Raw genomic sequence first — 25,750 nt, forward strand, 5'->3', positions numbered from 1 at the left:
AAGGGCTGCAAAACAAGGTTTTGTTTCCAGTAAAAATTCCTGAATGACACATTTACTAACAGTTTACTCAGTCCACTCTCTTTTAATACATTTTTTTAAAGTATTGTTTCCTGCCTAAAGGTTCTGACCAAAGTGTAATTAAACAATGATCAAATGAATAAAATCGTATAAAACTCACACTTATAAAACAATTAGTAAAAAAGCACAGACTATTTTAAAATTTCTATACAGACTTTATAAAAATATAAATATACATATGCGATAATTTACATTATTAATACAAACATACAATTTGTTTAAAAAACCAAGTTGAGGTCAAATTGCACAAATGAATAAATAAAAACAGAAGGAGGCCTCAATCTTTCACAAAATAATAAAGATGCAATGCGCCAAAAGGGCAATTTACAATACAAAAAACATATTTCTTTTCACTTCAGAATGGATAAAGAAGGGTCCAAAACAATCAAGTCTACAAGGTGTTTCGTTAAAAAAAAAAAATCAATAACAGAGTGAAATGTGAAGGAGATAATAGTATGTAGCACTCAACAAATGGTAGAGTCAGCGGAGTTTTGGCTGTGCTGGCAACTGTTCGACAGCCAGAGTGCTGTTGTCGTCTTTCGTCGCTTTTTATTATGTATAGACGACCTTCACGCAGAATGTTTCTTCGTTCTTGTCCTCCTCGTCATTGATGTAAATAAGAATTTCCTCCATTCCGGTGCTCTGACTTGGTGCAAACCGCAAACCTATTGTGTACGTCTCCCCTCCGCCAATCTGGGAACACATTAAAACAAACACTGCTGAGCAAAGGACATACTGCATCAAAAAATCATTGTTTCATACTTGTTTCGGTGTAGTCTAAGTGAGAAAAATATCACATCCCCAGACTATTTCCAGGGACAGCGGAAATGCACTGAGTGGCTCACAGATCGGTGGTGTTTGCACGTTCGTTTCCATCAAATGAGCCCCGGATAATCACTTTCAAAACGCAGAACGTTTGTGACAGTCAATCCGAGCTCCGTATTAAAGTGCACATACTGTGAAGCCGCAGTATATTGACTTAACCGCCTGCTGAAATGAATGTTTTTTAAACTGTTCTACTTTCAAGTGGAATTGGTCAGTGTAAAAGTGATTTGGTAGACTAAAATTATTGTTCAGAACTGCTTCCGTGCCTTTATTGAGATCACTGGGATCGAACCCAGGTATTGACTGTTCGGGCGTCAGAGCAGTGAAGGCTGGGCCTGGAGCCCGAGCTCGCTATCTGCCGGCTGCCCGGGGTCCACGAAGGAGACCCGCTAAGAGGGCGGCCGCCTTAGTGCCACAAGAGGCACAGGAGGCACCCTCCCAGTGGTTAGGACCCTCAAGGGTCTGGCGTGCTGCGTCACTTCCGGGTAGAGGGGGTGGGGAGGGGTGAGGTACATATACCTCTCCCCGCCCACTGGGCGCCCTCTTTGCCCTCTACCCTGACGCCGTTTCGGTCGTGTCCCCTGAGCTGCTGCATCTCCAGCGCGGTGAGTGCAACCCCCCGCCCCCTCTTCTCCCCCCGCCCCCTCTTCTCCCCCCACCCGGTCTCCCCAGTCCAGGGTAGCACCTTGGGCTGAACGGCCCGGCTGCGGCCCGCGGGAGGGGAGGGGGGTGGTTTGGGCAGCTCTCGGCGTCACGGGTGGTGGAGTTAGAGGCTCGCCCCCTCCGGTGTGGAAGGGGGCGAGGCAGGGCCCCTAGCCAGCAGCGTTGCCGGGAGGCCCCTGCCCACGCGGTAGAGGTGCCCATGGCTCGACTGGGTCTGTCTCCCAGAGGGCCGCGCAGGCCCCCTTCCTCCCGGGGCTCGTGGTTCCAAGAGCGGTGGGGGCCAAGGCCTTGGCCTATGCATTGGCCCATGTGGGGCGCCGGGGATTCCATTGGCGCCAGGGAAGGTTTTTGGACCGGGGGAGTAGTTGTGCGCGTTTTATGGGCCTTGGAGGAGGGGCATTCCGCCACGTTGTGGGGTAGCGGGTGCCGTGCAGGCTCCTCCGTCCGGGAATCCAGTTTTGCGGTGGGGCTTAGGTCTGGCGCCGCAAGGGGTGTCTGATTACGGGGGAAGCCAGAGTATGCTGCTAGGTGCTCCCCGCTGGTGCTCCCTGCTGGGACGCGACCCTCCACCGACCGCACGGTGTTGCCTGGCCCTACCTACGCTGGCCGCGGGCGTCCCGCCCAGGGGTCTTCCCGGCTGTACCGTACCTGCAGGGCTGGCGCTACAGAGTTTATCTACTAACCCTGCGTTTCAGGGGCAGCCCTGATCAGTACCAGGCGCGCAGGAGTCAAATGGGCCTGGGGTTTGGCCCCTGCTGGGTCTCGACAGGCCAACCGGGCCCATCACCGCAGGGTTGAAGGCTGGGCCTGGAGCCCGAGCTCGCTATCTGACGAGGAATACGGGTGTGTCTCTGACCGTTGTCTTTGATGTCAATGTGCGTCCCTGCGAACCCCACACTGACAAGGAATGAAGGCCACGCTGACAAGGAGCTCACACCGAGTTACTGTCCACGCAGCTCTGGCAGTGCTTATTTAGTAAAATAACAAATGCCAGGGCCCTGACCGGGAGGTCACTGCAGCTTGCACCACCCACTGCCCGTCATTGCTGTCAATGACGGTACCAAAACAACTCTTTCGCCTGTGAGACATTTCAGATTATTCGAGGTCCTCAAAACTAGGAATGGCTGGAGAGGTAGGTATTAGTTATTTGTAATGTATATTGTATTCGCAAACAACCCTTGTTCTGCTCATCTCTAAATTAGATGAGCAGCGCCACCATGTGGCAGACTGTCATGTGTGTGTTGTTGGCAATTAAGTCCCTGGCGCTGAGCACCGGAAACCATTTAAGTGCCCTTACTTTGCTCTCAAAAAGTGGAGATACAGTTTTGGGTTGAGAGGGGGAGGAATGAGCTCAGGGTGGTGTGGGAGGGTATAAGCATGCCGGCCAGTGATTTTTATGGCCTGGCTTGACAGGGCTGGTGTCCCCAGACAATTAATTGAGAATCACATGGAGAGGGGAGTTGGCTCCGCCCACATTGTGGGGATCCAGGAGTACATGTTTTGATTTCGCAGAAGTTGTGCGCTTCCACAGAAAATAGTGCTTGCGCGCCACACAGCAGTGATAATTTTGTTTATTTATCCAGCTGCCTGAGTTTGAACTTTCAGAGGCATACACATGCAAGTGTTATGCTATTATAGTGTCTTAGATAACTAGTTTATTTACCTTACTGCTTTTTCTGTGGCAGCAGCACAGTTTGGAGGTCTTTATTGTACATGGATTTTTAGGTCTGGCTTGACAGTGCATTCATAAGACAGCCGTATAGACATTGCCAATGGTTGATTTGTATGTCAGTGAAAGGTCGGTGACATTGGCACAGTGGAACTATTTGAGAGGAACAATTTGTACTCATTTTGATAGGCACCCATTTTAGAAATGTTGCAGATGTATATTATTTTCTGTTGTCTATGGATATATGGCTGTATGTATACCTTATAAATACCTACATTCAAAGCTAATTAGTTATAAAGTATTTCAAAACATGTATACAACGAGTAATGCTTTTGGTCAAAAAGAGTTGTTTAAACATACAGCTGAACTGCGGAAAGACTGGAACAAAGAAAAATCCACATAACATTTGAGCGTTAAAATCCAACTTCAGTATGTACTAAACATGCTTCTACTAGCTTGTAAGCCAAAAAGAATAGGCCCCATCTTTATTGCTGTTTCTGAAGTGCCCGGTGTGCTCTGTAACACTTTAAATTGTGTTTTAGCTGAACTTTTAGGCCTTCTTCATTGACTTCAGGTAAGAAAACGAATAGAATTTACAAGTATGGGTCTGTTTAATTAGCCAATTAAGCTTTCATCGTAATTATTTTTCACCTCATTGTTTCAGAGCCACAATATTAACCATTCGTTGCTCTTGACATAAAAAGATCTAATGCAAATTGCACTTTCTAAAAAAAAATTGGGGCGTGGTGCCTGTTCTACACAATCGAGAACAGTGTGGAACCATCTTCAACAGGCCATACGCACAGGGACATCATGGACTTTTGGGGCCCTGTACCACACATATTATGGAGGTCCCTGTTCAGAACAGCTTTGAATTTAGGATCCAATTTCATCTCTTTCATGCCCTCTTTAGCCAGGTCACAGACAGCGCACGGACACCCTCACCCAAACTATAAATGTTTTACATCTAATATTCAGGGATAGTGACATGTGTTGTCAATATTGTAACACAGCAGCAGTTCACTAATATTACTGCAAGTAATCTCTGGGACACCCTCCCATTTCTAATATGTGAGGTTCTGTTTCGATTTAAAATAAGCGTTGTTTATGGATGTTGCATGAAACAAACAGAACATTTCTTTACAGTAGGTCTTTAATACATCACCCACATTCAAAATTAATTAAAGGAAAACAGTATTTAAAATAATTGGTTTAATAATTATTAAAGATCAGCGCTGGTTCTAGCAGACCCCCCCCCCCCCCCAAAGGCTGGGGCCCTGGGCCAGAGCCCACTTTGCCCATGCCTCAAAACGTCTCTGCATACGTATGCAGAATAATTATTCGATATTTCATAGTCAATTTAATACTTGGCTTTAGCTCAAGCATACATTGTGTCAGAAATGAGCAACCCAGCCCCAAGTAGAACATGAGTTCTCGGTTACTTTTCTGTCAGTTACCTTGAAGCGGTCCTCCTTGAACTGCAGCAGGTCCGGCCGGTTGCTGTACAGAGAGTAGGCCTTCTTGGACGGGTAGGGGTTCGTGTAGGTGATTCTCTTGTTCGAGCCCTTGCCTCCTCCAGCAGGCAACGTGATCTCAAAGGCCTGGAGATAGACATCAGACAACAGTCACCTCCTACTGCTGTATCAGACAGCAATTATCTGGCGCACTTGCAGAGCACAGTCTCACAGAAAGGGCACCAAGCAGCTGCCTGAGAAAGGCAGTCAACAGAATCTTTAAGTAGCACATTTCATCCCCCTCTGTATGGTGAAGCTGCATTTCAACATGCCAGGCACACTCTCAAAGCAATTTCACAAAACGCACCTTCCATGCTCGGCAGTTAACATCTACAAGCATCCGATTTAGCGAACACGGAAGGTAAAATGCTGTGCTTTACACTGACAACTGCTTTATGTTATGATGTGAATGGTGAATGTTCCGATGACACACATTGCTATGGTGATATCTTTTCAGCTGACTAGCCCAGAGACTTCCCCGCATAAATAACGATGGGGCTGAGGAACCAAGACAGGTCACAAGGACCTGTCGAATGAATTTTAAGTAGGCAGTTCGCCATTTCGAACCCCTGTGTTTAGCTACGACCACAGGGTTCCAGGTCTGCAAGGAACAGCAGCAAACGAATCCTGTGCCTGCATTCCAAACAGGAAACACTTTCTGTTTAGGGAGCCCATGCTCCTTAAAGGAACCGGTGCTGCTTTAAAAAACACAGGATATGTTTTCAGTTTGGAAATTTATCGGGAGGAGAGGGCATTGGCCCCTGGACCACCGCTTGCTCCTCCCCACAGTCGTCAGAAACGATTCACACAGGGAAGGGTGCACCAAGGGACTCCTTCCACTTTGGAAACCGGCTACCACTTTTTAGAGGTGTCAGCAACTGGCCAATGGTTTGCGACTACAATTACGGTTGCACACTATTGATACATATCACTACGACTCACATTTAGGGGGATACGCCCCTTTCATGCCCACAGCTGGCAAGTTTTCAGATTGCTTATGTACGTATGAGTGACATTCAGCTGCCAAACGTGTGACTCCTTAGAATGACGTGTTCTTGCCATTAAACGCATGCAATGAAGTGTGTTGAAAGAGCAAAATATCAGAAATTACAACATTTCGAACAATGAGAAGCCCTAAAGATATCTTGAAACTAATGGAAAACTGAAACGAAAGCTCACTAACAACCTTTTTAAAATATGACTATACTGTAAAGTAATTTTTGCCAAGCTTTTCATGGCAATGAAGACACACTATGAGGAAGTTCGCAGGGTTTGCTGTGAGGCACTTGCTTAGCCTGACAAGACATCAATCGTGGATCAAAATTATGTAACAGGCGCCAAGTAAGTTTTAGAGGCCAGTGCGTCTGAAAATATACAGAGATGAAGAGAAACATGACTGCGGGTATCAGTACAATATAACCAATAAAAAGAAATTGAATGGTGGCGTAGTAGGTTAATGTAGGCCGAAGAGTTGCGGACGGTCCAGTCCTGTGCGGTCAGAGAGCTCACCTGTGTCTGCCAGCCAGGCCGGACAGTAAACATCCCCCACACAGAGCAGGGCTGGGACAGAAAATAAACCCTGTCACCAGACTAAAAGTGCCGCCCCCGCCGATTTAGCCAATCAGAGAATTAAAAGTGGCCCACATTTGCAAATCGGGGCAGTTTTGAACTTGCCAAGGCATGCTTTATAGTGTTTTGCAATGTATAGAAGACTGCAGGCATCTAAGCTTGCCGCGAGCAATCTATCAGGGAAATCAACGGTAAACCCCAGTGCACAAAGCCCACAAACAGCCCCAAAAAATCAACCCACACACTAACTGTCATATGATCTATCCTTCAGGGACTGCACTGTAAATGGTGTCTCAAGGAAAAAGAAAGTTGCTGCCCGCCAACTCCGCTGTATAGGTGAATTGCAAGATAATGTTTGGTAATTATATGAGGGGAATCAACAGCAAAACCCGGTGCTGCGCACCGGACCGAACAGGCCCTCAAACAGCCAAAGAAAGTCTGCACGCTCACTGACCTGTGATAGTGACATCTATACTGTAAGAAGTGACTACACTTGCAGCAGACACAGCGAGGAAAACAAACGCTGCCACCCGCCGCTTCAGTGTCTGCAGGAGCCAATCAGCTACACTGCATGATCACAGTGGGGTGGCACCTTGCTGGTACAGATCAAACAGGTAAGGCGCCACCCCCGGACCCTTGTGAGGTCCCTGCCGGGTCCTCCTGATGTTGTAATCCACAGGTGGTGCTGACAGACCACGTGCTATGCTGGAGCTTGAGGCCTGCTTGGCTAACTGAAGGCCCAGGCCGACCCACGCAGCCCCAATACAAGATAGTGTTCAGACCAAACTGGTTATTTGACACAGCAGATCTGGTTTTAAGGAAGCACAGAACACATGCACTGGCAGCGCACGCTGCTTAAATAGAGCTCCAGGCTTGTTGGACACACCTGGCAAGGGGTGCGTGACTAATGCATTTTAGTGCGGTGATGCGGGAACCTCTCTAGAATGTGTTTGTGTAACCCTGATGCGTGATACTTGGCAGGGATGCATGTCCACTCCTAATGGTAATTCGGAATGGATCACAAAACGCATTGACAAGCTGGAATGCTTTTTCACTTTTACATCTGCATACCCTGCGATTTTGTGAATCGCAGAACTTGCTAACACATAAGTGTTTAATACATCGGGCCCCAATGTGCTTAATCACTCCTAAGAAATATATATCTGCGAAAGTTATGGAGACAAAGAAACGGTCACGTGTAAGTTAACTTTATACATATTCTTCTTCTGACCACATCTCCACCAGTAAAAAAAGTCCTTAACATTTTTTTCTTTTTCCAGTTAACTTTTGGCAATTAATTAAATGCAAAGTATAGTAGATATTTAAAAGGTAGGCAGTTTAGTAATGCAACATCACACCGAAGAAATAGCAAGTCTCATCACAGACCACAAACTTAACATAATCTACATCACAGAATCAAGGCTCACTTCCACATCAGCTTCATACTGGATAAACTACTTACAGCTACACATGACCTTACAAAACCGACTGCTTTATCACCATCATCCCAAAAACTCAGATCCTTCCTCTTCCAAATGCAAACTTAACATATTAACCACCATAACCAATGAGTTATCCTCCAGGCGAGAGCAAAACACTTCCAAACTTACTAATCACTAACCTAATTAACCACACATAAGAAACATCCATTTCCTAGGGTAGCCAACTGTTCTAAGTCATGCAAAACCTCTTGTATGGACATTACCACTACCAGAACAGCCCACCTGCCATGTTAAAACACATACCCTTTCCAAAGGCATTGCAGCGTTGTGATTGGCTCTGGGAAAGACACGCGGAGGAGACACGACGAGGGAGAGATGGTGGAGAGATGCTGCTATCAGGTAAGTGAATTAAAAAGAAAAATTCGAGTCCCTCCCCCATCTCCCTTGCCCTGCCGCCCCCATACCGTACCACCCGACACTGCACTCAGAAATGCAATGCTCAGAAATACTGATGTAAAATTAAATCCCCAATTGGCTTTCCGACTCAGAACAGTAGGCAAAACCTGGAAGAAGCACATCAAAAGAGTAAAGTAAGTACTATCTCAAAACCACTATCAAGGCCTCCAATGAAAACAAGACAAAACAAAAAAGTGACGGGTGTAATATTTAAATTCTCAGGAATTGGTACTTAGAGCTGCATTCCAGTCCATTGTTGTTTTGGCCATTGTGCTACTTTAGACCAAGACCTGACGAGTACAAATCAGTCATGATCCTGCTCAGATAGGATCACTACAGCCTTAACTGCCAGGACACGTTCACTTCAGATGGGGGCACAAGACCGTTTTGGCCTTTTGTGCTCGTCAGTGAGGTGCAGCTTTAGTCCTATTGGAAAGCGAGCACAACACCCAGAATTGGGCATACCTGTCACACTTAAGCTGTTTCACTTCGAAAAAGAAAAAAGTGACGGGTGAAGTGACTGAATTAGACTTAATCACTAGTAATTATTCGTGGCCGCTTTTCCAGTCCACCATTTTTTCCCCACTATGAGTCCAGCCATATCCACTTACCATATCACACAGATTTTGGTGCACTGAAAACCACATTTTATTCCCCAGAAAACTCATATTAGGTGCTATTTATCACACCCAATAATAACGTATTGTTATTTATCTGGTGCGATAAAAAGTACATGGATTCTGACAAACTCTGAATCAGGGCCTACGTGTGTCTTATTTAAAGACTATGGAATGGCTCTTTAGCCAATGAAGCATGGGGAAGAATATTAGGAGAGTGACTGCTTTGTCCACATGGACCCCAACAATACTTTTGGGAAGAAAGAAGGGTCGTTCTGGAGAACCATTCTGTCCCTTTGCAGAAAACCACTGTATTTACCCTACCACGTGAATTTTGGTATGTTACTTGTCTGGTGCAATAAAAAGAACATGGATTCCAACAAATTTGGAATAAGGACCTTTGTGTGCCTTACTGATAGAATGTGAATGGCTCTTTACTCAAGGATGCATGGGAACATGGGGAAGAATGTTAAGAGAGTGATTGCCGGGTCTGGTGGCTCAGTGGAGTAATGCAGCCACTGCAGGGGCCTGTGTTCGACCTCATGGTCACAGGTTCAAATCCCGGCGGGTCCACTCAGCCTTTCATCCATCTGAGGTCGATAAAATGAGTACCATTGAGTTGGGTACCAATAAATATCTGTTATTCAGCGCCAGGACACCTATGGGGAATCGTGCGCTTTACAAATACACCTGTTATGTTATGATTGCTCTGTTCACATGGCCCGTTATCAAGAATTTTTGAGAAGAAGGAAAGGTCATTCTTGAGAACCATTCTGTTCATTAGGAGCCATGGAAGGTTCCAAGGCCCAAAGCACTTGCTGTACTGATGCGTCTGGCCAATGTCATGTTCAACAAGAAGCAAGTCTTCCATGAAAGGAGCTTAATATCAAAGGAGGCTGTTGGCTAAAAAGGTTTGTGTATCAATTTGGCCAATGATAGGTTCAGGTTATAAGAAATAGTGGAACATCTAATCAGAGTTACTAAATGTATTATGCCCAGAGAATAACTAGAAATGACTTAGATGGCTTTGAATAAAGATGCACTTAGGAAGTCAACGTCCAATCCAAGATTAAGGTAATCTCTATGGATCCTAGCCTTCTCTTTCCAGAGGTTGTGTGCTCACAGTTGGTGTCCAGATGAGTTTTGGAAGGTGTGTAGGTGTAGAATATCTCAGGCCTCAAAGATGTGGTCTTTAACTTCCTAGAGCATTTCCCATTTGAGCTTGGGATAGCCACTCTGGTATTTACAATTCCTCAGAAAAATGCTATGTTTCTAGTCCTGTTTTCACAAAACCAATGTCTGCTGGTAGCGCTACTTAGAGTAGGTGCCCCCTGCTTCACGACACAGAAAACAGCTGTTACGCTGACGGTGTGAATAACACATAATTATTACTCTGGATCTCGTGAAATGAAAGAAGGTTTTCAGAGCTGAGAAAATTGCCTTTAACTTCAAAATGTTTTGGTGTATTAACAAACATTACATATCCTACAAGATAATGTCCCTCTCACCCATACTCTGGTGAATTGGAGGCGATCATGAAAAGCAGAAAGGCCACTCCACCAAAAAGTTAGGAGGCTATGCCTACCATCGAAATGTCAGATCCAGGGATGGCCACACTGTCAATGTCTTTTTGATAAAGAAACAATCAACTATCTGGCTGAAAGCAGTGCCCTGGGGAGCAAAATAGTTAGACAGCCCAGAGTCCAAAACAGACCATACAAATTAAATACATTTGGATGCTAACTAGCAGGATTTGGGGTAGTTTACCAAGAACAAATGCAGTCATGAAGGAGCCCAGATGGCCATGCGAGCAACAAATAACCCCACAGTTCTGTCACATTGCTCTCCACAGGTGACCATATCAACATGATTGTTTTGCTTTACTATGGCGTCACCCATCCACCCCATGAACTGCTGTCTGGAGCAGTACTTCAAGTGCTTTGTGCTACTCAAGATGCAGTGCAGCCCAGTTTTCCAATGAAAGGCATGACGTCTGGTAGCTCTTACAGTAGCGTTTCTGGATTTAAGGCAAGGAGGCCATGGCCTCCATGCCAACCTCTGCTTTTCATGGACACCGTGTTTTGAAATTTGTTATGAATTTAAAAGCAACCGCTTCAGAGTTTGTTGATTAGCCAGCAGTTTTCAGGCAGCACTAAAAGTGGCAAGATATTTGTGGTGAATAATGTTCCTGCTAGGGAGAGATTTGAGTTGTTTATCTAGTGGCTGTTTTGACTCATCTAAAGTAGTTCAGAAGGTCAATATGCCTGCCGCAAAGAACGTGTACCATTCAGAACACAGAACTGTATTTTATGTGGATAGCTCAGTAGGTTATTGATTTTGTCACAGAGATCCTTTTTGTTACTTGCAGTTCATAAGTTACAATCGTAATACAGCACAGTGAACTATAAACTGCCATCAAAGAGCAGCATGCAAACTGCATTGTACAAGTTAGAAAGTTATGTTTTTCTCAGTCTTTCGTTATCCTAATATTGCTAAAAAGTGCAAAGGGTTTCTTTGGATAGAACTAAATTCTTATTAGTACAGCCAACCCCAGCCACTGTGGTACATTTGAAATCCTGAGTCTGTGCTTCTCCAAACAAAGTACTCTTAAAAAAAGCCTACCAGTGTGGATGACACGTGACTCCTACACCTTATAATTACTCTTTCTCTTATGTAATATTGTCTATACACTGATTTACACACATACAATTCATTGCCTGTGTGTGTGTGATGTAAACTGCCTGACACCCTACACTGGTATGAGAGGCGCTATAAAACAAATGTAATACATGTGAGAGGGGGCTATGGAGAGATATGGGGCACTGTTGGAGGGTTACAGTGAGGAATCATTGAAGGGCACCAACAAAAATTGTTGTACTCTCAGCCAACAGTGCTAAGGCCAGCCCTGGCCCTCCCTGAGTGAGAAGCCCCCTGTCCGCAAACTGCTGCGAGGTGACCTTGTCTTCCAGATCAGAAGCTCTTGGGGTAATAAATGGCCAGCATGAAAGATTAAATTAACTTTTCAAGCTTTCCTGTGTTAATCACTTAACGTTTCGGTAATTGAGGAATATATGTATTGTAAATCATGACAATACAAATTGTGGAATTGATTAGAGGATGACATGAATAACAAAGTTTACCATCCTTGTTAATGCATCAATACAGAAATTGCTTTTCGATATGCCTAGTGTCTTTTTTGCACAATGACAGCATGACTCCTTAAAAGAGTCTTAACTGCACTTTGACGTTTTATATCCAGACTTTCCAATTGGACCTATAACCCACTCATGTAAAAAATGTCTGTTGACCATTTGTTCAAGTGGCTGGGTGGAATCCTGATGACTGTAATGTCATCATTTACTATGCTTTAAAAGCTAATACAATTGAATATATAATGAAAAATGCATTGCACAATGCACCATTTTTGCCCTTTTTTCACAATTTTTCTTAGGGGAGAAGAACCCCAAGATCCCCTTGTAGTGGTCAAGGTCACTCATTTGCTACGCACCTTACAGGGGCTGGTCTGAAAAATTAGCCAGGGCTGCTTTGGTTTCCCAGTCTGGCCCTGACTTACGATAAACTTCTTTACGCCGAGTCTCAATCTTCTTCGCGCAATCCTTACCACTTGAAGAGAGCCTCCCAGGGACAGATACTCTTAACATTATAGCTGGGAACAAGGCATATATTTGATCTCTAACTAGAGCTAAATGCCTTTCTTCCTTTTCAATTAAAAATAGTTCTATCATTTATATAGCAACCCACTCTTCCTAGGCAACTCCTGGAACTAAAAAACAAGAACTCCAGCCTGGGTCCAGAGAATGCACTGAAAGCACAAGAAGGGACAGTAGATGGGAAGAGGAATGCAAAATAGAAGACTAGGACTTGGAGTAATTAAGATTACTGTTAAGTAATTAAAACGATATTCCTTCGTCTGTCTTCTCATCTAATTTCTAACCACATAAGCTCATACCTAAGGCATGGAAAACATAACAGCACCCAAGCGATGCAAAGCACACACTACTTTGAGAATCCAAGTCACTGTGAAGCAGCATGCAACACCCCAGCAGAAAAACAACCACTATCGATGTTCTGTTAATCAAGTCAGTATTAAGACAAAAGTATGAGGATGAGCCTAGATATCTGTCTTCCAAACGAGTAACAAGTACATTTCTCTTTCTTCTGTCTTGGATGCTGATTCTGCTCATGTAGAGCAATTGTGCCTATAGATAGGAGCAGTCTCTCCTAAAGATATATAGGCTTGAGTGATATCCAGGCTCACCAAGTGAATACGATTAGCTGTAGTGCTTTTTTCCTTTATTGGATGGCCCACAGGAAAACAAATCTAAATAGATGAGAAAAGGGGAAAACCTTAATTAGACTTAGGATCAAACACTGGAAGGACAAACTCCAGAGAAACACAGAACTAGGAGGGGATCTTAGGGGTAAAGCAAGGGCCACAAGATAACTCTATAATCTGCAAAAAAACAGAGGTAAGGAGAAGTCATGATCAAGGAATCCAGCTCACCCAATTGCCTCCTCCAGTCTTCTACAGCACCATTTGGGAGGAGACGAATGGAAGAAAGACATATAGAAATCCCTGTGCCAGGGAAAGGGGAGGGCATCTAGCTCCCATGCTTCCAGACACCAGGACTCTGAGCAGAAGATAGAAAGCAGAGCATTGCTCGTGGAAGTGGACAGATTAAACCTAGGCTGTAGGAAGTTTGAACTAAAACACTTCTAACTTCAGAGATTGTGGTTAGAAAGGAGGTCCTGAGTCTGTCCATCAACATATTGTCCTGTCCAGTAGGGTAGGATGCTGACGGACTACCAGTGTGAGTTGGCCAGAAGCAAAATGTTTGAGCCACCTCAGCCAAGGCCAGCCATCTAATTCCCCTTAGCGACTGACACACATCTTGCCCACCTAGTTGATATTATGGACCATATCTGCTTTCTTCAGCAGATGAGCCCTGAATATGGCAGAGAGTTCACTTCAAATGGACCAGTGATGGGATTCTGCTGAAGACTAAAGTCTCTGCAGCTTCACTCCTCACTGGCTGGCATCTATGGCCAAGACAAACGAAACTGGAGCAGTCAGAGGAACACCTGTGGATGGTGTTTGCAAAATAACCATCGCTTTATGTCATAGGCAGTCCCTATGTTCCCAGATCATCACAGACTTGATCCTCTGTAATTCAGTGGGAAACAATTGGTATGAAGTGGTGATATGTACAAGAAACCAGAGTCATGGTGGCGGAAAAGAGACCTTGCCAACACTGTGGCTTAACCGAAGATTCAATTTACATTGCAGATAAAATCTGCTTGCTTCTGGAAGAAACGTCTACCCAATACCTTTCCTCAATAAATCTTTTTTCCTGAGTTGAACGTAAGAATACCACAGACAACAGCAGACCTTTAGGGTGCTGGTCTCTATCCCTGGAGAAAGAAGGAGCAGAAATTCGCCAGCCATCAAGACAGGAAAAACCTGAAACCCTTGCAACTATTGACAAGCCATCACCAAAATAAATAAATTGCTACAAATTCTTGGAGTCGATCAGAGGCCAGAAGGAAGTACCTGAAACTGGTAGTGATTACTTTCTACAACACAATGTAGTGAGAACTTTCTGGGTGAATTGGGATATGAAAATATGCAGACTGGAGGTCAAGGTCATAACAAAGTCTCCTATAGACATTCAAGGAATCACTGTATCGATGAAAAGGAATGTGGCAAACAAAGTGATTCACCTCTTTCAGGTTCAGTCAGGATCGGACAAAAATCCACATCCGGCTTCAGAACAACGAAGAGAATGAAATAAATTCCTTCATGTCTCTAAAGAGGAGGCACAGGAAACACCACTCTTCTTGACAGGAGAGACTCAATCCCTCGCAGGGGAGGCTTGGTGATGAACCTCTGACAGTGGCGAGAAGTGAAGAGAAACAGTGTTTCGGCTGGTGGGATTTGAAAGCTGATAGAATACCCATCTCAGATGATGAACAGGACCCACTTGCCACAAGTCAATCACACATTTTTAGAAGTCCTCTTCACTGTCCCATCTATTGGGGTGGCATAATCATGAATTAAGAGGCTGCTAGATGGTTGTTGCTGTAGCTCAGACAAGAATTTGTTAGCGGGTATGATCTCCCGGCCTTCCCTCAAGAGAATGCCTTCCACTTGAAACTCTGGCCCGACGTTGTGAAGGCAAAGGGTTCTACCAAAATCTCCCACTAGCGCTCAGACAACACAGAAAAGAACAGGGAATGCACACTCAAACAGAACACCCTCAGGCTCAGAGATCTAAGACACCACCAGTCCAGCCACAGCTCAAGCATCTGAGAGGGGCAGACCACACAACTTCTGCAGCATCATAACCTATTGACAGCTAGGCACAGTGGTACACAGTAGTACTAGAAAGTGTAAGTAATGAAAACAGCAAAACATTTACTGATATCATATACTTTATACAAGGACACTGTCTCCATTGAGGAGATGAAAGAAAAACAAGCATTGGTAAATGCAATAGGTTTCACCTATGTGATTAATGATAAGCTGTGTTTTGTTCCAGCAACAGAACTAAGCGTTTAGACTGTGGCCCTCCCATGGCCAATTGCATACCTGCTCACCCTTTTAAGTTAAGAATGCAGCGCTACATGGAACAATATCACATGTGAACTGGAAGGCTGCCAGCATGGAGACGCTGGAAAGAGCAAGGCATACAACTTCCCAGAGTCAAAGTGATGACATTTACACTCTGAACATGTATGTTTCCTTTTTGTCCCTCTTTAAGCCACTGTCCACTGATCAGCACCATGTTGTTTTCCATCTTTGTAGACAATTAACATGTGCCACCTACTGTAACTACACAATGAGCAATGTGAAAAATATTAACAGTGAAAGCTTTGCTTTGCTGGTATATCTACTGCTAGCACTGCCAACAATGAGCACTGTGTATATATGAACACTGTAAACCTTGGGATATAGCTATTGCTAGCACTGCCGACAATGAGCAGTGTGCAAAATATTAACACTGCAAGCTTTGGGCGAGGAATCGATGGTGACATCCAGGACAGCTGCCACGCTTTGAAAAACTTCCTGCAAGTACGTTGTAAGCGCTCGACATGACCAAGCCATATGTAAGAAGTCAGCTAATAAAGTACCACATCTCACATATTTAATCCGAATTTAGCTATCCGTTGTGGAGTAAAATAGTAACGATGCAAGCATTTAGGTAGAGTAACTTACAATGGAGCCCTTCATTGAGAGATGTGCGGCCCTGCTGCCTTTTGAGAATGAGGTGGATAGATCTGTGTAACTCTTGCAGGGGCAGCGGAAGGTAGCGATTGATGTACTTATGCAGTCCTTCGGGATAAGACTGTGTAGTGCAGGTGAAACATAAAAAGGGAAGAGGAATAGTGAGAGACACTACAAGCAAAAATGAAGTCCAAGGGGTACAGTACCAGGATGGACACCAAGCCCCCACTGAAGCCGGCCAGCAGATTCTCATAGCAGACATGTCTGAAGAGAGACAGGAGAGACGAGCGCTCAGGAGACTGGTGGGGGACTTCAGCACAGACATTCCCTGTGTACAGATCTCTGGAAAAAGGGGAGTTTAAGGCTGCATGGGTGCAAAGGAGCTTCTATCTGTATAGAAGGCATGAGCAACTCGGAATGGGGTGACTATTTAAACTAAAGCAAAACCCTGAGGAGTTGACGCAGCCCGGCAGATGACATGAGAGATCTGCAAGGAACCACTTTGATGGTGGACAGTTAAACCAGGTATGTGTGGTGAATGAAGCTCAGAGAATACGGGCGTGCTGCCAGAAGTAGGAGGTTTCTACTGGCATCGTGGGATGGGGAGTTGCAATGTACGCATTTAGGAACACTGTGACCTGAGACTGTACACCAATGCAGCTCACAGAAGTGCGCACATTGATCAATTAGCTGAATGACGTGACCGTTAGCACCCTAACCTCCATGGCAACGGAAGAAGGACAATGCAAATTTGACAGGCCACTTCAGACACGGAAACTAAGTTCCCGTCTAGACATGTTAAAACAGCGTGAATATCCATAACCAGACGTAGCCAAACTAAAACAAAGCAGAAAGGGAGTGTAAATGAAAAGAATGTTTTACACTCATCGATACGTTGGGGGGATTGGCTAGGTGTACATGCTGCATTAGATATAATTTTTTGCAGTAGCAATGCCTGTCAGAGATACACACATCTATGAGGGAAATTAACCAACAAGAAATGTTGCCAGGTGTGCCATTATCATCGATGTTTAGAGCACCCCTTTCCGGTCCATGATACCTTTTCTCTATCATTATGGTGCCCGCTGTTGCATCCCCTGTAAAAATAGTGCTAGTCAACTGTAACCCAAGGTATTCCCACATCCGTACACCATAAATCTAGAGAGCGGTCTTTTACAGTAACCCACAAATGAAGCATAAACAAGTCAATACACCACACTGGCCAGGGCTTCTTTCGGAAAATAAAAGTGATATTCAAACTAAACTTGTGGTATCTGGAATGCATGTGTGTTTGCATTCCGGAAGAAGCCTAGAGCAGGTAATGAAAATAGAGAGAAGGGGTAAAACAGAGGATGAGGAATAACAGCCAGAACTGTCGACCTTGGAGCTGGGGACCTGGATTTGAGTCTCAGCATTGGCTTACAAGCATGCTTAAAATGCGTGCTAACACAAAAAGTTTAAATAAAAGACATGGAAGAAAGCAGAAAAAAAACTGTCAGAAAGCACCCTTTAAATGCATGCAGTCATCTGAAGAAGCAAATAAACGCTGTGCAGCCTTAAGCAAATAAAAGAAGTACCCATCAAAGTGGGAGGATGTGTACGCGTACTTGGGCCACAGGAGACGGATAAGAGAAGAACACATGGAACAACAGGAAATAGAAGGCCTACAACCAATAGAAATGAGGAAAAGTAAAGTGACAAGCATGCAGACCAATAAGAAGTGAAGGCGGGATGCAAGCACCTTTTAAGATAGATTAAATGCAATAGATTTCACAAGCACAGCACAAGCGCTGTGCAGGTGAAACCTAAAAAGGATTAGCCCAGGAAGGATGGGTAAGGATATTGACTTTGACACTTGTGACTGTCCTAAAGTTACCCTAAATGCACATTTTATGTTATGTGTATTTGTAAAGCACACTGGTGCTGAGCAGGTGTTTGTGCCTACCGCTGTCCATGGTATTTTAAGCACGAAAAAAATCAATACAACTCTCCAGCCTTGTGATAGTGGTACAAACCAGATTTTTTACGTATGTAAAATACATTATTGGTTGTTCAGTACAATAGACTATTTGCAATACTGTTTAAAACATCTTCAATACTAGAAAAACATACATACGTCCACATATTACAAGATTACCTTTGAAATGATAGGTTGTCTACAAGACATACAAATAAGCCACGATGACACAAGCTGATGGTGATCCACATCCACTAGATTCAGGTAAATGTATCTACTGCCTGATTTTTGAGGCCGAACACTAATGTGAAGATCTTGCAATCCATTGGGAGGGAGGATAAAAGCACTTTCTGGATCAACCTGAAAAGGAAAAGATTATTTATTTTCTTGTCAAGCTGGTTCTTGCCAATGATAATACAGTAAGCACAGCAACAGAATCTGTAAGGATTTAAAAAGACTATGACTGACAAAATGTTATCGCACAACTAGATGACTCATGGCACATCTCAGAAGACCAAGGAGAATCAAACAGTGGCGGCCGGCACGGATCAGGGGTGTCGGGCAGGGGGGCAATGTAAAAAAATGAAATAAAACTTACCTTATTGCTGCGTAATCTCTCCAGTCTCTCCTCCGCATCAGGACTCGGCCGGAACAAGAACCAGGAAGCACCCAGGCTCCCCTGACCAATCTCAACGCTGCAATGCAGTGTTGTGATTGGTCTGAGCGCCGTTGTTTGGTGTTTAGCCAGGGAATGGGGGATTAAGCATGTTCTCCAAGCAGGCTGTAATTCAGCCTGTGAGGAGAACATGCAAAGTGCGCATGAATCAGGCCGGCCAAGCATTCATGCACACTTGGAGTGGGCAAACCACTCCTCCCCTGCCCTGCTCTGAGAGCAGCCCGGCCCGCCATGGCTGCAAAGTAGCAGGAACAAATAAAATGATAATAACATTCAATTATCATTTTATTTTTCCTTTAGACACACTGCTTAAAAGCAGTGGGGCAATGCTCCTCCACCTTAGCGGAAGAACCGCCACTGGAATCATACAAAAAAAGGTCACAAGTGGGGGGGGATGATGATTATAGTGTTCTGCAGAAAGGTTATGTCATGACCACTGTTAGAAATGGGATTTCTGGTTGGCTAAGGCTTGCGCCAAAGCCAGGCAGAAACCGCCACTCTAAGTCAGGGCTGGGGAGTTACACGCCAAAGATAACCCCTGCTCGCCCCCTTGGTAGCTTGGCACGAGCAGTCAGGCTTATCCCGGAGGCAATGTGTAAAGCGTTTGCGCGCGCACACAGCAACAACACCCTAGGCCCACCACAAAAGAAACTCCACACAAGGTTATACATAAAAATAGCCTTTGTATTATAATAAACACATTAGATGATAATCACATAATTTACACTGTGCCAACTGGCACTGGGCAGAATTTTACAGGGGACTATTTACACCAGACAGGGCCACACGGACCACTGTCAGAATTAGCACAAATCACCAATTGTAAATGTAGAACATATACCAACTGTAACACAAAGTATAACTGTGGAGCACAACCAGTAACTACTGGCGGAATAATGACCTCAGCATTATCATAATAGAATCAGGTATAACACCTACCCTGCATACATCACAGGGGCATAAACACATTATGCAATTTCTCATAAGTCTAACACATTAGACCCTACCACCTAAGTATAATTACACTAGGGGCGTACATCACACAGGTAAGTATTACCTCCCTAACATCAACCTAAACAGGTAAAGCAACCTCCTATGCAGAAATCATATCTAGAGGTATAAAACACAGGGTGCGCAAAACATGCTACACACAGTACATTTCCTAACACCCAACGCATTAGTATATAGATCACAATAACACCTAAATCACATTAGGGTCCAGGTTGCGCCAGAACCTAAACGTAGCAGCTGCCCACTACTTGCTGGGCAGCTGGGGGCAAGAACAGGGCCTAAACGCTGCCGCTGGCAGTAAGTGCTGCGCAGCTGTGGAAGTCACATGAGGCAGGGGCTCTCAATGGCCCTTGAAATAATGCCAAAACGTTGGAGCCACCTAGGCTCTACAAACAACATGTCCCCCAGTACTGTGGAGCGCACTGGCGCTTTTAGAAGGAAATATGCCCCCAAAACGTTGGAGCCACGTAGGCTCTTAAAACCATTGTGCCCCCATGGAGCGCACGGACTCCCGAACTAACCATGCCAACACGCTGGAGCCACCTGGGCTCTGAAAACATACACGCGCCTTCGTTGGAGCCACGTAGGCTCGGGAAGTCATTGTGCCCATGCTGGAGCCACGGGGCTCTTAAAATACACATACCCCCGTTGGAGCGGCCCGCTGCAAGACGGGGCCGCTCAGAGACTAGGGAAAGGCCACTGTGCCTCGAGGGGCACCAACAACACGGAGCCCCCACTTACCGGGCTCTCCATGCTGTGCTGCTCTGGTCTTCTCTGGGCTTCGCTGGGACCGGCAGCACTTCTCTCCATACGTGGGGGGGGCAGGCACCAGCAATGTGCCTCGAGCCCCCCTCCGCCTTCAACCTCTTCTCGTGGCGCCTGCGGGGCTCTCCCTCACCCCTGGGAGCCCCGCACAGGCAGGCGCCATCTTCTGCCTCCGGGCGGCTTTTTCTTCACCCGGGCCCCCTCCTGGGACCCGGGGCTCCTCTCTCCTGCTCTGGGAGGCGGGGTGGGCTCCCGTCTTCCCTCGTGTCAGAAGCTCCGGGGCTCCCATCGACTCACGGGAGCCCCGCACCGACGCAACCCAGCTTCCGGTCCTGCCGCGGCCCCGCCCACGTCCCAGGCCGATTCGCCTGACTTCCGGGCGGCAGCGGCGGTTCTCCGGCATAACGAGGGGTAGGCTCCCTCTTAATCAGCGATATAACGCGGGTGGGCACCCGCCTAAATTAAAATATAAAGCGAGGTGGGCACCCAAAATAAACAGAAGCGGGGTGGCACCCGCAATTTAAAATGAAGATGAAGCGGGGTGGGCACCCGCGGAAGCACGATCACTGAGCGGGGTGGGCTCCCGCTCGGCAGCCATCACGGGGAATCCCTCCGGTGGGGGATTCCCTCTAAAGGGACGGGCAGCGCCGCGCTGCACCGCCCGCGCTCCTCTGCAACACACAAGGTGAAGAAGCACAGAGCTCTCCTTACCAGACACGAACCAGGTGCCCTCAAAAATAAAGCAAAGCGCTCACAGGGCGCAAGGAGGCTGGACAAAGTCTTGGAAGCATCCCGGGGGCAATGTAGGGCCCAGGGGCCAGCACACAGGGCCCTCCAGCAGGGAGGCAGCCCCCATGGCGGTCCCTCCTGGGCCCCACCAGCAGCAAGTCCCCTCCTGTCAGGATCCACGCAAGAAGAAGCAATAAAGCGCTCACCAGGCGCTAGAAACAAAGTCCTTGAAGTCCGTCAGGCGTCCAGGGGCTGGGCAGGGCCCAGGGAGGCAAGCCTTCCCCTGGGCCCCAGCAGCAGCACTCCCCTGGCAGATTCGAGTCCAAGAACAAGAACATTTTCATGGGGTCACAGCCCCTCTTTTATACTCAGAATCCTTTGTCTCCAAAGGTGCAGGGAAGGGGCGAACCAGATGCAACTGGTTCCTGAGCACTTTGTTTTGCTCAGCCCCTCTCCCTATTCACAGGACAGGCCAGGGACATTAGACGCACCACAGGGGGTGGAACCAGCATTGTGTGGGGAAAGTCCAGCCCTATTCAGGTCCCAGGTGTACTCCTCCCTGCCATCAACATGCAGCTCTCTCCATTCACCACCGGGGCAGACCCATCCTGACTCCTGGAGCCAGACACACCAGCCAATCGCAAGCCCGACAGTCACTGCACATTTATTATACAGATAGGCCAGCTTCTAGAAGTGGCACTTCTACATGAGTCACCGTAACGCCGCACACATCATTGCGCAGAATTCACTCTCACAAGTTCGCACATACCAAACTCGACCCTGCACTCCTCTCACATCAGGACATAACACGGTCACTCAGATCCCCCATGCATTCCTATGGGAGGGCAGGTCAGTCTCACTAAAACATACACAGAGCGCACGCGCTTTCCACTGGGACACAGTGTAAAAACGCCTAGAGGCCTAAAACCACTAGTACAACACAGGACAAAGGCTAGGATAATGCAAAAAGTTCTAGGAGTGAACTGGCCAGAAGGGCCAAGTCCAACAACCACAATATGTAAGAGGTTCACACGTACAATTGCTCAAAAGCCATTTTTTTCATCACATTATGTATAAAACATTTACTACTAACAGACTTAAGGTCTCAAGGCAGAGGAAGAACTGGGCACTCAGCTGCCACCACTAAGAGGACAGTAACCCATGAAACAAACCTAGGGCCTGATTTAGAGTGTTTGCGGATAGGGTACTCAGTCACAAACGTGGCAGATTACCCCGTCCTCCTGCCCTACTCAGAGTTGGGTGGACCGCTGGCTGTGACCCTGTTGTCTCCTTTGATGGTAAGTTTACCCTGGCAGCCTGATGGAGTGCTGTCCATCGGAGTAGGGACATCACACCGTCTGCCCCATTTAAGGCTGGAGGGCTGATGTTCTTTTTTTCTGTTTGTTACTACAGGGGGAAAACCTAGCGATGATGGACATAAAACTTAAAATAATGACCCCCAAACCCAAGAAATAAACTCCCTGAGTGGGGGAGTCATTAGTTTATTGATTTTCAAAAACAAACTCCACCAAACAAAATGTTTGGTGGATGACCATCAAAATCATAGGAGGCCACCCACCAACGTTTTGATACATTCACAGGAACGGCCATCAAGGAGGTTCACCTGAATGTACAGAGAGCCCCACTGGGCTGGCCGCGATATCTAAATACGACAGTCTTCACCATCAGGGTGGCGGTCGTAATGGTATCTGCCACCTTGAGTGACCGAGGAAAGACTGGCATACAATAAATCAGGCCCTTCGTCATTACATCTTTAAAGGAAGACATTGGGGCAGCAGTTGTGTGTGCACTCACGTTGTCAGTAATTCAGAGTGCCACATGCTAATGAGTGCCTGCTTGGAGGCTCTTTTTGTTTGTTTCCAGAATGCAAGTTTGTGAATTCCAGTCAATGTTTTCCACTGGTTTCCCAATTTACGAAAAATTGTTTTTATCAGTTACATATTGCAAGAAATAAATGGGGTAAGCAAGGAGTATTTCCACTATTTACAACAGTTTTTGTGTCTCGCAACTGCATTTTCTACGGAATTCGACAAATTTCGACCCAAACACCAAAATATGTATAGAAATAGAAATCTGCACCCTAAAACGCTCCCACTGGCATGCCGCCATCCTTTACTCCGTAAACACAGGGGCTTAAATACAGTCCTGCCATCTACTTATCCACAAACTCTTCTGTGAGGTACTGGTATTGTCCCAATAAAAGATGTGTTTGACTGAGAGAAACGTACTCTAAAGGATTCGCATGGGGAGAAAAACATTCATGGAGATGTCACTCAAACATTGAATAGGGATGTTAGATACTCCGTGGAGTCGTCTATAAGACAAACATCCATAGGTGGAATGCCTGTGGTTGGAACTGAAACGCTCGCTTATGAGATGGGATAGCCAGTGCCTCTCCCTTCGGTACTATTTAACTAACAACCACGGCCTTTCTGGGTTGAATACCTATATTACTCATTTCTATATGACACATTAACAATATAACTCACGTGTATGGTAAAATCAACTATCAATGTTCTAAAACTTTATACTCTGAAGAAAGTCAGGCAGTGGCAGCCCTGACCTGCAGAGATTGTCCACACACAACACCTTCAGATTACAGGCAGACAGAGGTGCCGGATTCAGCATGACGTGAATGGGAGTAGCAGGCAGGGCGGGGGGCTACTAGGGCTGCTTTCTTCGGTGATTGCAGCTCGTGTGCTGCTCGATCCCCCAGCATCCCGTTAAACCAACAGACTCCAGTCCCACTGACTTTAGTTTGATCTTTGTCCTTGTGGGCTATCTGCCAGGTGGCGGAGGAGGAACGGCGGGGCGTTTAAAGCTCCTCCGAGCTCCACAGAGCAGGGCGGAGCCAAGAGCTGGAGCCGAGTACGGAGTGGCGAGTCTCTTGTGAGTTAAAATGCCTGACGTCACACCATGCCGGGTGAGGCAAGTGAGCTCGGCCTTGCTTCTTTCACAGAGGGCAGCGGAACGTATGCAGCTACTTGCAGCATCAACTGAGGGATTCAGAAGTATCGGGGGGAAGTAGGCAATGTTCCGGGACAGAACTGCCTACTCCCCTCGATGCTTTCACAAAACCAGACACTTTTTTTTTTAAAGCAGCTCTGATTCCGTCAAAGAATACGGGTTGTTTAAAAAAATGCTATTTATGAATGCCACCATCCCTGTGATGTTAGACAATCTTTGGGGGCCGCAGATAGCGGCTGCTGTGGTCAATCGAAGGAGGTCAGGGAAATTGTCAGTAATAGACCAGTAAATTAAAGTGAAGTAAAAAAAAAAAAATCCACGTAAGTTGGAGAAACGTAAGGCCTTATGCGGAGGCTTTTGGCTTTACTATCAGATATACTGAAGTCCTATCCGCTGCTTGTTCCGACTAAACCCCCAACAAGTCAACAGTTTCCGGACCCAAGAATCTGCAATCTTCCTTTATCTGAACTCTTTCAAAGACAATCAGGAGCTTGATGATGGCTCCTTGTGCAGCAATAACACGAAGGCACGTATTATTCTTGCCCTCTGTATCAGGTAATGCGAAGGAGAAACTTGCTCTCTCTACTAAAGCAAGAAGATATCAGGGACAGATGATGGAGGGATTTATCGGTTAAGCACACGGGGATTCACACGGGGCCAGAGAATTGGTGAACTGTCTTGCACAGGTACTGTCTTCCAAGGCTTTTTAGTGCTCTTATCGTGGACTACTACATTGTGTTTCCAATACACTGCTTTGATACTCCTACAGTTTAAATTCTCTGATTTTGTGTTTTGTTTTTGGTCTAAATATTTCCTATCGTGAAAGATCAGCCGACTCAAAATTATTGATATAAACTGTAAAGCTTGACACTATTTATAATATCAATGAAATGTGCCATGGAAGACGTGTTTGTATTTTACCCCTTGATTACCTCCCATGACTAGCAGTAAGGCTGTTCATCTTCTATTTCACTGATTGTATTATGGTTTCCATGGTAATTAAAACAATTGAAAAGGGCAAAAAATGAAATATTTACACTACACGTCTTCACAATGTGCTCTACGACGACGACAAACGTATCGCAGTAAACAGTATCCCTTTTCAACAACGAAACACAAATATAACACATTAGGAATACAGGTCTCTTCGGACTACCACTAACAGGATGTGTTCTGGAACTGAACATCTAGTCAGTTCACAAGGCTGTACAAGTACCAAATCAACAAGCACTTTGCAATGCCAACGATCCTGGGTGTGGCATCTTCAAAAACCAAATAAATGTAAGTGTTACAGTCCCAAATTACACTCAGAAGTTCTTCAATCATTACCTTGGTGGAATGTGCTCTCTCCTAGGAAGAATGTGGCAAAATACGCATGACTATGTACAATAAAATGTAAAACAAGAACATTTCAAGGAGTCTTCAGGATATAAGTCGTAAACCACCTGTGTAGTAAGTGTTGTTTCAAGGGGCAAATGGAGCAAGAATATGAAGGAGACAAAAATGAAAGAGGACTTCCATAATTGTTTATCATATTGCCTTAAG

General features: G+C 45.7%; 1 protein-coding gene across 1 annotated transcript in view; it reads right to left on the bottom strand.

Annotated features, from left to right (window-relative positions):
- Positions 1-217: 217 nt before the first annotated feature.
- NPHP4 (nephrocystin 4) overlaps positions 218-25,750 on the bottom strand; it is a 969,441-nt gene continuing 943,908 nt past the window's right edge. Inside the window, exons 28-30 of the mRNA XM_085608868.1 lie at positions 18,217-18,396; positions 4,693-4,836; positions 218-771 (exon numbers count right to left, since the gene is read on the bottom strand). Of these exons, the coding sequence (XP_085464994.1) occupies positions 631-771; positions 4,693-4,836; positions 18,217-18,396 (465 nt within the window). The 3' untranslated portion in view covers positions 218-630. The remainder of the gene's footprint in view (positions 772-4,692; positions 4,837-18,216; positions 18,397-25,750) is intronic.

This window comes from Triturus cristatus, chromosome 1_2, assembly GCF_964204655.1.
Source record: "Triturus cristatus chromosome 1_2, aTriCri1.1, whole genome shotgun sequence".
NCBI lineage: Eukaryota > Metazoa > Chordata > Amphibia > Caudata > Salamandridae > Triturus > Triturus cristatus.